Source organism: Panthera uncia, chromosome C2 (genome assembly GCF_023721935.1).
Source record: "Panthera uncia isolate 11264 chromosome C2, Puncia_PCG_1.0, whole genome shotgun sequence".
Lineage (NCBI taxonomy): Eukaryota > Metazoa > Chordata > Mammalia > Carnivora > Felidae > Panthera > Panthera uncia.
In genome coordinates, this window is record NC_064810.1 from 51,545,596 (window position 1) to 51,559,503 (window position 13,908).

At 42.7% G+C, this 13,908-nt stretch overlaps 1 protein-coding gene and 1 long non-coding RNA gene across 3 annotated transcripts in view; both read left to right on the plus strand.

Annotated features, from left to right (window-relative positions):
• Positions 1 to 1,425: 1,425 nt before the first annotated feature.
• LOC125920911 (uncharacterized) lies at positions 1,426 to 3,010 on the plus strand. The gene is made up of 3 exons (XR_007457242.1): positions 1,426 to 1,605; positions 2,217 to 2,341; positions 2,907 to 3,010. It is a non-coding gene; the product is annotated as an uncharacterized LOC125920911 (long non-coding RNA).
• Positions 3,011 to 5,895: 2,885 nt separating this feature from the next.
• The window catches only part of ALCAM (activated leukocyte cell adhesion molecule), a 213,674-nt gene continuing 205,661 nt past the window's right edge, over positions 5,896 to 13,908 (plus strand). The window contains exon 1 of one of the 2 annotated variants that reach the window (XM_049628114.1): positions 5,896 to 6,500. In XM_049628114.1, the coding sequence (XP_049484071.1) occupies positions 6,428 to 6,500 (73 nt within the window). In that variant the 5' untranslated portion in view covers positions 5,896 to 6,427. The remainder of the gene's footprint in view (positions 6,501 to 13,908) is intronic. The other variant, XM_049628113.1, reaches the window with a different exon arrangement.

The window sequence follows — 13,908 nt, forward strand, 5'->3', positions numbered from 1 at the left end:
TTTTTTGTTTGTCTAAGTATTATCACTCCTTAGGGATTATCTGTTTATCTAAGAATGTCTTCTTAATACTATCCTGTAAAGTCAGTCATCTTACTTATTTTGAGGGAAAATAGTATGGATGAACTGAAATTTGTACTTAATTACTTTGCTTTCCAGAAGTCCATTAAATCCATGGTGATTTGCTTAAAAGAATCAAATATACATTGTTTTCATATTTCTACAGTCATGTATGTACCTCAAATTCCTGAATAAAAATTTCATAGATTGCAATGGCTAGGAGGTACATGAGAAAGCAAGAGATAACTTGGAAAACTTCATAAGAATTAATCAAGTTAAAATTTCCTTTAAGATATCAAACATCTGAATAACCTCACTCTGAGTCACCTATTACTCATTCAAAACCGAAAAGCTGCTTATTTCTGTTGAAAGATGAAAATATACAGAAACCTCTGAAGAGAAACTCTCTCAACAATAAAGTTCAAGGAAATATTTCTTAGCAGGATGGCTACCCATCTGTTCTCCAATCCCTATCTAGAGTGATTTTAGGAATTACTGACCCAAAAAACCTTGGGGTCCAGAAATAAAACAGAGTTTTGTTTTACCTACATAATCTCTATGACTCTTTAAAAGAGTCGTGTCTTCATAGACTTAATATAAATCCAATTTAGCCCTCTGTTTCAATCTTTGTCATCAGTGTATTAACCCAGGTGCTTGCCCATCTCCTGCCTGGTCACTTAGAAACTTTACTAGTCAGGATTCTATTCCCAGCATGCTGCCTACCCTTTTTTGTTTTAGACAAAGAGGGATGGCCCTTTTTGTTTTATTCTCATTAGGGGCAAATAGTTTTTATCATGCTCTTTCTCTTGTAGATTAACTTCTTCACTTTATATTTCAGAGTTTTCACTGGTGACTAAAACGTGACTCATTCTCTTTGCCTTTCCTAAACTTTAGTCAGCTAAGTTGTGACATTGTGATTTATAATAAGAAATATGTATTTGGTCTTGGATCCATTCCAGACAAGAGCTCCTAAAACCCTTGGAATTTTTTAAGTGATAACTGTGATGACGGTGTCTTTTGTTATGTTAATGAGTTACTTTGGAAAAGCCTTTGGATAATCTAAGAATGAATGTTGGTTGCTAGGAGGCCCAATCAGGTGATTAGAGGGTTGGAATTTTTAGTCCCACCCCTCCTGGGTGGGGAGAGGGACTCAGATATTGAGTTAAAATCACCAGGGGCCAATGATTTTAATCAGTCATACCTATGTAATGGAGCCTTCTCCAAATGTCAAAGGACAGGATTCAGAGAGCTTCGAGGTTGGTGAACACATGGAGATTTGGGGAGAGTTGTATCCTCAGAGAGCATGAAAGCTTTGCTCTCCTTCCCACACATCTTGCCATATGTATCTCTTCCAACTGGCTGATGCTGTCTCCAGGTAGATACTGTCAGAATGGAGTTGAATTCTAGAACATCCAGCTAGTGTCCAACAATTGATCGGTGGTGTGGGGGAGAAAACCACACATTGGAACTGATTTAACGGAATCATACTAGTCCAATCATTAAAGACCCACTTGAAACACCTTTCATCTCCTTATATCACTCTCCCTTGTAAGTTTGTTTCGAGGTTTATATTCTGTGAAAAAGTTCACTCACCATTCAAATGTGATTATTTATAGAGTGCTCAGTGTATTTGCAAAGTATTGGCTAGAAATGTCTAATCATCAGTGGGGAGGTGGAGGGGAAGAAAGTGAATTAGATTTATTGCATGCCCGTGAACTGCATTACCTGTTTTGTTCAAAAACTAGAACCTTACACAGAGCATGATGATATAAGGTGGTAGGAATAAATGTCACCAGCCTCCAATACCATCTTTAGTGAAATTTCATTTCTGGTAGGAAACTGTTTACATTAGAACAAGAACAAAATCATCTCAGCTTTTCAAATGTTCACATGCCTGACCTGACTATGTTTGTCACATACTGTTGGTTAATGTTTTAGTGCAGGGCAAAGGTTCCTGGTCTGAGCCTTAGGGGTCCTGAGTTCTGATCTCAATGGATTCTAAGTAGGAGAGTTGCTTGGTGTGCTGTGTCACTGCCTAGAACATACTGTCCTGATTGATGATGAATTCTTTTATATTGAAGATGCAAAACTCTTTTCATGTTCTTGGTAACATGAAATGTTTTTCTCTGGCTGACCATTATTCCTTTTAACTCTTGTAGTAAGAAGTACTGATGTGTGACTAAATCGTCTGGTAAATATCATTGGAATACTATATATTCTCAGTTGTAACAAAAGCAATTGTAATCCAGATGCAGTTGGAAAAGCTCTTCCTCTTAAGAACAAGGTAAGGTGGATCCAATCCCCCATTCTCTAGATTCTGAAGGACAAATACTCTCTTTACTACATTGTGGGGCTTATATTCTCAAGTTTCTTAACTCTGAGTTTTGCTTATGGTAAATTATTTCAGTCTAGAAATGCCCTTGACATCTCGTACGCACTGTACCTGGCTCATACAGATAGGATGCATTGCCTGATTAGTTAATTTCCCCAAGGAAAATATGTTTGAGGGTAGGAGACTTTATTAAAGTTTCAGAAGGTAAAGAGATTTCTATCTAAATCAAGTCCCCCAAACAAACAAAATAAGTCATAAATTTATTGTTAGACATCTCTGATAAGCAAAGTGGATAATGAGCCAAGTTGATAGGGATGAAGCTCCAGAATGAAATATGTTTTCCTCTGGTTGAACACTATTCATCTGACCTCTTGTAGTAAGAAGTAGCCATTCTATGCATGACTAAATTGACAGGAAAATATCATTGGAATCATCTAGAATCAAAGTGTGTGGGCTAGAACAAAGGCTTTACCATTGCTATGAATCATGAAGTGACCTTCCTGTCTCTGGGTTTCAGTTTCTTCATGAGTGAAATGAAGACACCAAAGGCACCTATCTCCTAAGATTTTTTCGAAGAGGTAATTATTTCAGTTCATATAAGTTGCTTAGAATAACCTAACATACAGCATGTGATCAATAACTGTTACTATTTAATTAATTAAAGTATATTTGAAGGCCTTCAACCATTTCCAAACTCATAACAATATGGCTTGGTCTTTGTCCCTTCCTTTCTCTCAGCATCATCTTCTTCCCTCCCCTGTTAAACTCCTATGTTTATTTTTATCATTTCGTAATTCTTATTTAAGTTTTTATGATGTTATTTAATAAATTGTCAGATGACCCTCACTTTCGTGGTCTTAGCTATATATAACTAGTAGCCTTCTTTTGGTGTTACTGCTCCAAGTGGCTTATCAAGGCATTTTCCTGAACTAGGACATATTCCTCTGTAAAAGGAACTCTAGAAGCAAGTGACTTTACAGATAAATATGTATATTGCTTTCATATACATGTGCATGTGTGTGCATAATATCCTTAAGTTATGGAATATATTTTGATCCAATCTAGCTGCACCCTTTTGAAGGTGGCACTCTACTAGGTCATCATACTTTAATTATGAGAGGCTGACTTTTGTTCAAGGTCAGTTGCTGAGTAAGTGCAGAAGAAAGATTTTAACCAGACTCTGACTATTCCCCAAAGCCAGAGCTCCTTCTACTCCCCCTAAGCAGTTCTTTTGTGTGATCTCACTTAATCCTCACCAGTCTCAAGAGAGTGGTACTATTGTTATCACTTTTTACAAATAAAGACACTAAGACTTTGAGAGGTTAAGTGAATTGACTAAGATCATGCAGCTAGTAAATGTCAGAACCCAAGTCAGACAGTGTGCCTTTTGCAGATCTACTTTTTTTTTTTTTAATTTTTTTTCAACGTTTTTTATTTTATTTTTGGGACAGAGAGAGACAGAGCATGAACGGGGGAGGGGCAGAGAGAGAGGGAGACACAGAATCGGAAACAGGCTCCAGGCTCCGAGCCATCAGCCCAGAGCCTGACGCGGGGCTCGAACTCACGGACCGCGATTGCAGATCTACTTTTTAACAATTATGCTGTATTAACTCCAACCCCAAAACAAAAGGGAGTCAGGTAGACAGAGCGGAGGATCTAGGCTGAATATATAGTTAGGATGATTTGTTCTAGTAGGAGCTACTTAAAGCTGCTGTTAAAAGAAAAACAATTTCCTAAAGGAATTCTATGAGATCCCTTCGGAATGCTAGCAATTCAGTCAAACTTAGCTTATGAAACACTGAACTAAAAGGCATTTGTCTCCTAGCGTTAGCCTTCCAGTTGGTTCATAAGACGCAAATGAAATGTTAATGTTAAATCCAAGCAGGAAAAAAAAAAACAAAAAAAACCACAAAAAACTACTTATTTTAAGAGGAAAAATATATAAGAGCTCTACTCTAGGATACTGTTGATATAAAGAAAACCAGGAGGACTAGACAGGCAGGCTTTTGACAAAAATCACAGCTGAAGACAGAGCTTGATAGTTTCCAGCATAAAAAAAGATAAAAGATTCAGAGATCATTCTGTGTGTGTGTGTGTGTGTGTGTGTGTGTGTGTGTGTGCCGGCATGTGTCTACTTGTCTTAATAAGCTTCCCCTGCCGCCCAACTCTTCACCCCCATCTAGTTGGTGACTCGAAGCCTTCAGATGAAAGCTCAGTATGTGAGGACTACTAGTTGGCATTCTCTGCAGGAGACTAGCCTCACACAGGGCTGACCCTGTGATGCAGGAAAGGCTATTTAATGCCCTGGCGAAGTGGTTGAGGGACCAAGATTTTATTATGCTTCCGGGATCAGAGTGGTGATCCAGCATCCCTGATTTAGAGCCACTTAGGGCTCCAACAGCTCCACCCCGGAGTTCAAGAGGAAAATATTCCTGCATGGTCTCTGCCTGATCTGAAAAAGGCACAGCTTCCCGATGTTCCGCCTGGGAGATGGTTCAGTCTTTAGAAATTGCCAGAGAAGCCTGTCCATCTGCTGGGATGCCTGGCTTTCTGGAACGGACGAGAAGGAGTTAGACTTTTAATCGGAGTAACTTGAGGATTTTCTGTTTGTAACTAAAAACCGCCGCTTAATTCAAAACAAAAAAGACACATGCTGTGGCAGGTAGACACTGGGAAAATCCGTGTGACGAAGTATGATCTAAAAATTCCTCATTTAATTTCCCCCGGGAAAGAGTAAATATTTTCTCTTTGGTACTGGGGCAGTCGACTCGAATGATCTGCCTTCAAAAGAAGGTGCGTTCGAGAGGTGGGTTAGTGGGAGCAAAACGGGGAGGAATTAGCCCAGGATTTGGATTGCTCCCGGCCAACCAGAAGCTGCTCCAGTTAACACTCAGGAGGAGAGTTTCCACCGTTGCCACCCCCTCCAGACCCTTCTTCCTCCTCCGCTCCCGCCCTAGGACCCAAGGCGCGCCCCGCCCCACCAATCCGGAATTCTCCACCCCCCCAGCGTCCTGCCCCGCTACTCTCTTCATTGAAGATGGAGGCTGCAACATCACCGCCGAAAAATCCCTGCGGAGCGAGCCACTGGATTCAGCGTCTGGGGACAAGCGCTCTGTGAACCCTGGCGAGGTTGCGTGGTGACCAAGAAATGGGAGGCCGGACCGAGAGGGCGAACGTAAAGCCGCCGGCTACTGGCAGCCCCGAGGGCTCCCCTCCCCGCGCGCTCGCGGCGCCTGTGTCTGCTCCGTATTGGCTAGCGTGGTTCCGGGGGCGGAGCCGCGGGAAGCACCTCCCACTCGGGGGCCCCTGGATCCCGCGAGCTGCTCACCCGCGGAGTTCCAGAGCTGGGCTCCGTCTGCGACTCGGTCCTGCAGCGCCTCTAGGCTGCAGGTCGGTGCTCCAACCACCTGCTCGGCGCTGCGTCCTGGGAAGCGGGGAAGAGAGAGGAGGGAGGGGGGGCGGCGGTGGGGGGAGGAGGAGGAGGAGAGAGGAAGCTTACACACGCCTTCCAGTCCCTCCACTCAGAGCAGCCCTGAGACCGCTGCCGTCGCCGCTGCTTTCGCTGCTACGGCTCTGCCACCTGAGGAGACCGCCTGGACTCGCCGCCCCTGTGGCCACCCCCGGCGATTCCTGCCTAGCACCGGGCTTTTTATGCACACTGCCACTACCATTATTATTATTATTCCAAGAGAGGGAGAACAACAGACCAGCCTGAAAGAACCACGTACACCTTTCTGAAATAGTCAAGTGTCTCCTGGGAAGAGAGGGTCGTCGGTCCCGGGAGAAGGAGCCACTGGGGCCAAGGGCAGGTGTTGAAGGGGAGGAAGGAAGAGTTGGGGCACTGCGTGGTGGAAAGTTGCTTGCGGCGGAGAGCCGAAGGTCCAGCGCCACAGCCCAGGGGGGGCGGTGTGCCTGGGAGAAGCCGCTGCCCCCTGCGTTGGGACCTGCGAGCTCGCGGGCAGCGCGGGGCCGGGACGACGCCCCCTCCTGCGGCGCGGACGCTGTCGGTGGCCCCCAAAGAGGACGAGGAGGAGGAATATGGCATCGAAGGCGGGCCCCTCCTGCCGTCTAGTCTTCTGCCTCTTGATCTCCGCCGCTGTCCTCCGGCCAGGTGAGCAGGGGCCTGGGAGCAGCCCAGGCCAACGTGGAACGGGGGCAATTTCCTGAGTCTGCGGCGCAGGCCTCGCACCTCCGGGGCTGTGAGCCGGGGCGAGTGGGGGCGGTGCGGGCACACATCTGGCCCTGGGTTCAGTCACCTGTGCCTCACGTTTGGGCTCGGCCGGCTGGCTCAAGTTTGGGCAGGGACTGGGGGCCTTGGGTAAATCTCCAGGAACTTTGGGTGCTGCCGGGGTTCGGGCTCCAGGGGCCCACGGGCAGTATTCGTCTGGTTCTCTCCCCGTTCCCCCCCCCTCCCCCGCCCTTGCAGCTCCCGCCTAGGCGGCGAGCCCTTGCCCTCTGACAATTCCTCCAGTCTTTGGATATCAAAGTCCACGTCACTGCGCTCCGGGCAGTTTTCCTTTCGCTTAGCTTTCCGAGAAATAACTGTCTGCACTTTTGGGGGGATAAATCCCCTGGTAACTTCCCCTCGGTAAGAGGTGAAGAAGGGGTAGGAAGGGTAGAAGAGAAAGGTAGGACTTTAATCACTCCTTTTTAGAAAAACCTCCCGCAGCTCAAACCGTGGTTTGAAGCCCCCTCCCCCATGGTCTGGGTGGGTAATGAGTGCAGGGGTGGTGGCAGGCAAAGGACGCAGCCTGAACTGGACTTGGCAGCCAGGGTTGTGAGACCTTAGTGAGTGGCTTGTGGATTTTACAGGACCTGTGATTCAACCTCAGTTTTCAGTAATGTACTGAGGCTCAGAAGCAAGAAACTCAAAATCCCCAATAACTAAAATATCTAGCCGGGAATCCCTTTCCTACCCTGGGGACGGCCCCTGTGGCTGTCATCCTGAGACCCACCGGGTGGCCGACGCGAGTTGGTCCCTAACAGGGCATTCTGTATGTTCGCCGTCACTTGATAGAGCAGCAGGTTCATTTGCTCGCTAGACTCGAGTAATTTTTGGAATTGTTTTCTCCTTTTGAAGTTTTATCTCCAGCCCTTCATAGACATTTGCAAGTAAAAACTCCTACTTCCTTTTTTTTTTTTTTTTCGGCTTCTGTTTGTTCTTTTATCCTTTTCTTTAGTTTTTAGCAAAGAAAGACTCACTTCCTTTCCGCGTCTTTAATTTCTCAACATCCCTTCAGTTACCAAGCTGAGGCTGAAAAAAAAAAAAAAAAAAAAAAAAGAAAAAGATGTTTGGAAGCCTCCGTGGCTCTCCCAGGAAAAGAGGGAAAGTGAGGCTGGGGCTGGAGCCAGAAGATCACAAGTGTTTGTGAACTGCTGCTGCTGTGCCGGCTTCCTGGTGGTGGTGCGGAGGAGGGGGGTGGGTGCCCTCGCCCGATCTCTATTATAAAGTTACATTTCTGGGTGAGGTCCTGAGCTCACCTGCAGTTCTGAGGCTAGCGAGAATCATCTGCGACGCATCTCTAGTTCCAGGGCGGGGCGTGTGAAGCGCGAGTTGAACCGGATTTGAAGCAGGTGGGCTGGGGTAAGCACACTCGGGACGTGGCCAGGGGAGAGCCACCTGACTTTGGCACATTGTGGATTTCACTTTTTCCTGATCCCATTGTCCGATGTAGGAAGGAAGGGCACTCACTCTGGGGCCGAGGGGCGAGGAGGGTGGACGAGGGTGAGGTAAGTTAGTAAAATGCAAAGACCCACCCTCCCCACGGTTGGTTTTCAGTTTAACCCTCTGCCCAGTTGGAGAGTTGCAGTCTCACCACACCAATTCCCCGGGAGAACACGCACACGCCCGGTTTCCTTTTCCGTGCGGTCGCTCTGGAGTCAGTTTTCAGTCGGGCCACCTCCGAGGACAGGTTTTCCCTCATATTTAGCTGCTAAAAAGGGAGCGGTTCCGCTTTCAGACTTCCTTCTCTGAGATTCTTTTGGAGCCGCAAGCTCGCGTTTGCAGCCGGTTCCCAGCGGCGCGCTTTCGGTGAGCTGGATGCATTCTAGCTGCGCCGCCAACCTCGGCTGATCTGAGGGTCAGAAACCTCAGACCCTTAGATCAGTGGTTTGCTTGGATTTATTGGGTTGGCATATGTACAGAATTCTCGGTGTCAGTGTGTTTAAAAGAAAGGTTTGTGGCACTAACAGCGCCTCGTCCAGACTCGGGACGCAAGTCCTGGAAGGCAAGTGCGCCTCCTTCGGAGCCCTCTGCATAGCTGCGCCCGTTGGGGATACGTGCCAATGGCCAGGCTGGCTTAATCCAAGAGACCAACTGACTTACCCGCCTGCAACCCTTCATTTAAGGAGCACTTTTAGTAGTGTGTGTTGAGACCTAGAGAACAAAAATTCGCGCCTGTGGAACTGCTTCTGCAGGTCTTTTGGGCTGTAGTCGCTACATAGTCATTGATACGTTCGGGCATGGCCTGTCACCTGTTTTGAAGGGAGGGGGACAGTATGTATGAACCACAGAAACTGAATTCAGAGATGAAGGCAGTGAAGTAAGTGCTGAGCATCCGAGGAAGCAAGAATCTCATTATCCTTGTAGAAAGAGCGTCAGCCTGTGGTGACATTTTGTATTGCTTTTTTAAAAAAATGCTTTCCTTGATTACTTACAACAAGGAGGTGCAGTTAACTGTTTCTTCTCTTGGATCTTTGGTGTGCACCCTTCTCAGGAATTTTTCTTAATTTCTTACTGATACAAGGTTAATTCTAAGACATAAGCACACTTAAGTTTTTCCCCCAGAGTGGGGTATTATGTTCTCAAGGCATTGTTTATCTCAGTAGGCCTTGGGGAAAGCATCAACTCAAATAATGTCTTTGCAGACTGCCTGATGTGGGACTATTAAAATTTATTAATTTAAAAATGGCAAACTGCTTAGTAGCCAGTAAATATTGCTTTTTCCTTGATGATTTATATAATCCAATAGTCATTTACAACTTAATGGGATACTATTTTCAGTAAGCTGCTTTCCTAGGCTTGGCTCAGCATCATTCACCTTTGGGCACTTGAGCAAGTTATTTCACATATTTGGACTTCAACTCTCTCATATGTAAGTAAAACAGTGGACTAAGGATCTACTCTCTGGGATCTCTTTAGCTCAAAACTGTTTCTAATGACCTAAGGTAAAATGCTGATTTGATCAAGGCAGAGTCATTATCCACAAAACAGATGAACATAAGGGAAGGTAAACAAAAATAATATAAAAACAGGGAGGGGGACAAAACAGAAGAGACTCATAAACATGGAAAACAAACTGAGGGTTACTGGAGGGGTTGTGGGAGGGGGGATGAGCTAAATGGGTCAGGGGCATTAAGGAATCTACTCCTGAAATCATGGATTCACTATATGCTAACTAATTTGGATGTAAATTTAAAAAAATTAAAAATTAAAAAAAAACCCTGTTTCTAATGACCTAAGGTAAAATGCTGATTTGGTCAAGGCAGAGTCATTATCCACTTGTATTTTTCTAATGCTTTCAGACAGACTGAATGGATACAGTTCATATAAATTGTGTTGCTAGAAAATGTCAGTGGTACCCAATTGCGAAATTTCCATCTCTTTTCCTACTTGTTTAAACCCATTATAATACCTTGTGCTTATTCCTCCAGGCCTGAAGAGGGCTATTAAAAAAAAAAAAAAAAAAAAAAAGTGTGATAGAGAGGATTTAGTCTCCTACTATCCTGGGAAAAGAGAGATTTTTAGGTCTCAGAAAACGCCATTAGTATAACCCATATGTCCTGGAAGACTGCCTCTATTTAAACTGCATATGTGGTTCCTAGAATGAAATGTTAAGTGATCGTTGATGCTAATATGTTCATGTGACAAAGCCTTACATGTACATCCTTAAGATGCCCCTAAAATAATTGATTTGCAAGGTGGTTTTAAGTGCGCTATGGAAGGAAGTAGAAAATAATAATGCTTTCCTGTGGTTTTAAAATCTATAGAAATCCAAAATTTTTTCATGACACAATTTCAAACTTTGACTTTTTAGAAAATTCAATTTAGCTTATCTTTTTAAATAGAATTTTGGAAGAGAATGCTTGTTTGCTGTTAACTTATTAAAGAGAAGAAAATCAATAAAAGTCTACTTTAATAGTCTTAAGTGTTACCAGAAATTATTTTTTTATTGGAGTCAGCACTCACATGTTCAGTTTCAGTTATGTCATATAGGAATGTTCTGACTTTGGGAAAGCTATTTTCCTCCTCCTTCTTATTTCCCATCTGTAAGTTTTTCTGTCTTTGTAATGCATGGTTCTGATTTTGGTGAGATTAGTAATTCCCTTGCTCAGCATTTGAATTTTTCAACTAAAGCATGTTATATTAATGTGCTATATGACATTATATTATTAATAGAAAAACACTCTTTAATTTATTACATTTAATTATCACTTTGACCATTTTAAAACTTAGTTTTTATTTTTTATCTTAGGGGAGGGGGAGGGACAGAGAGAGGGACAGAGGGAGAGAATCTTAAGCAGACTCTGTGCTGATGGCAGAGCCCCGTGCGGGGCTCTGTCTCACCGTTGTGAGATCATGACCTGAGCAGAAATCAAGAGTGGGGCACTTAACCAACTGAGCTGCCCAGGCGACCCACATACCATTTTTTAAAAATCAGGCAAAAATGTCTCTTTTTGTTTCTTTTTTCTCCTTTTTCTTTTTCTCAAGTTTTCAGATCACCAAACATAGGCCTTTGTAAAATTGATCACTAAGTTGTTAACATTACTTGGTGTAAGAAGTTAGTATTTTGTCATACAGTATCTTAGATACTTTATAATCATCTTGTTTTATATTCTTAAACACACTTCTTTCTGTTCTAGTCATTTATTTAGCATAAAATATCACCAAAGGGTTCTCACTCTCTGAAGCTGTTAACTCAAGCAGTCACAGACATGTATATTACCAATTATGCAAGAGAGCAACATAGGTGCAACTATGATAAAATAGTGTGTATACATAGAAACTTGAATTTAACTTCTCAGAGTGTCAACTTTATTCTTCATTGTTAGGTTTTAACAAAGGCCTATTTCATTTTTTACACATGAATGTATGTGGCATATTAAGAAATGAGCTAACTCACTGGAATATTAAAGAAAGTTTCCTTAAGAGTGGTGGGTATGATGTAACATTCATCTATGTATTTACTCTTGGATATAAGAGCCCCTTCTTATGTTCAATAAGAAATGAAAAAAGACTGGAAACATGTTCACTTGAATTTCTCATTACTTTTTTTTTTTTTAAATTAGGGCAGAATTTCCCCTATGGAGAATAAAGTCAGGACTAAAATATATGTTTTATATTTAAGAAGAAGATATTATATGCTATTTGATAAGGTTAAATCCTACAGTTATTACAAGTATCCTTACAGTGTACAAAGTATTATATATTTGGAGTTACTTATATTACCATTCAGCTAATTTCTCTGTTTAATTAACAGGATTTATATGCTTCCTCTCACCTTATTACTAGATGTAATATCATATATATTTCAACTAGGACTAGTTCCAAATATGCTGTGGTATTCAGTAATTGTTTTATGGTAACCTATTATCATAGTCCATTACTGTAGTGTATTTTCCAAGAATGAAATTAGCTTTTAGTGCTTACTCTCTTATTTATCCAGTCAGTTCTCAATTATCCATTCCATTCAAGGGGAAATCAGTCCAATCCAAAACAGTTTGTAATCAAAGGATTACTTAATTCGACTTTGAATTGACGTATTTCAATGAACATGCCTGTGTCTGATCTTCTAAGAATTCATAGCATTGCGACATAATGAAACTAAACTGGGAGAATAGATTAATCAGAAATCAGACTGCTGTCCAGCTTCTCTGGCTTGTTAGCCCCCCTGTCCTCCCCCCCCCTTTTCCCCCTAAAACTCTCTCCTCTATTACTCTGAGCAATACATCCCGGTATATCCACAACAGTCCTGGTTTATCCTGATGTCCTGATTCAGTTATTAATGGGACCTTACTTCACCTTCAGAAGTGCAGTTTGGATGACAAATTATATGGTCACTATGAGTATTAATGACTTGCCTGTTAATATGTCTTAGACTACTTAACTGTAAGTACTCTCATGCTGACAAAGTACATATTTCTAACCTTTTTTATTTATAAGCTACAGGGAAATATCAATAAGAGGCCACATGTCCTCCCTATAGTGTCAAGTATAGGAGAGATGTAAAGTAAGAGCCTAGAACCTCAGAATATTGTAGTGGGTATAAAACATTAAGGATCCCATGGTTTGGAATGGAAACCAAATTGACCTGAGATACCAAGAGAATAATAGTGTTTGGAATTCACCTGGGAGATATACTTTGTATCTATGAAAGCCTATTTCAGTCTGATTCTGAAACCCTTTCTCCGCCATTTGCACAATTCCCATTCTGTTCTTCTATGAGGTTTCTCAGTAGATCCACTATCAATTTGGATATAAAAATAATTGTCAGGGATGTCTATACAATTGAAGGAAGCTCTTAAGTCTTTTTGTACATGTAAGGTGACTTGACTTGGGGCAGCCAACAATATGGCTAGGACATTTGGTGCCAACACTGACTTCCTAATTAGGTGCCCATGTGTTCTTTGGTTCATCTATATCTAAGTGTCTCAAGTACTCAGAAAACCCCAAAAGGGAATGGAGGTAGGAAAGGTGAGACATTATTATCTAAGCACACAAAGGATGCCATAATTTTGTTCTTGATAATACAGCAGAATGAAGGGAGACGGCATTGGTCATTGTGGCTAAAACTCTTGTCAGCACATCCCCAAGTATTTTCCCTAATTAGTTGGGGAGTTTATCAGTGTGGAATTTACCTAGTTCCAAATCAAGAAAACATAAAAACCCATGTAGCTGCTCTTATTACATTTTTGAACCATAGTATATCAATTAATTGTGCTGTAAAATAGAACACTCCAAAACATAGTGGTTTAAACAGCAACCATTTTATGCAGTTCATTATTTTGCAGGCTGGCAATTTAGATTGGACAGTTGGGTGTTTTTCTGATTTTAGTTAGATATCTTCATTTTACTGTAATCTGCTGTGGGTCAGCTGAGGTAGCTTTGCTTCTGGGAGTTGGCTGGTTGTCATTCAGGGAAAATTGACTCTTCTCCATGGTCTTTGGTTCTCTAACAGGCTTCCCTAGATTTGTTCTCTTGGTGGAAGCAGGGTTCTGAGAGGAAGCAGAAATCTGCAAGGCTCCTCTGGCAAACCATCACTTCTTCCACATTCAGTTGGTGAAGACAAGTCCCAAGCCCAGCTCAAATTCAAGGGTGGGAAAATCATCTATTGAATGGAAGGAGCTAGAAACACTTGTCAAACAGTATGCATAAAGATCAGGGGAGAGGATTAGGACCATTTTTGCCATCAGTCAACCAGTGGGGGATGTGACAGCAGCTAGTATCCTTACTTAGCCCCATATTCATAGTTTACACCTTCCTCTTCTAGATCCTTTGGCAAGAAATATAACAGATTATA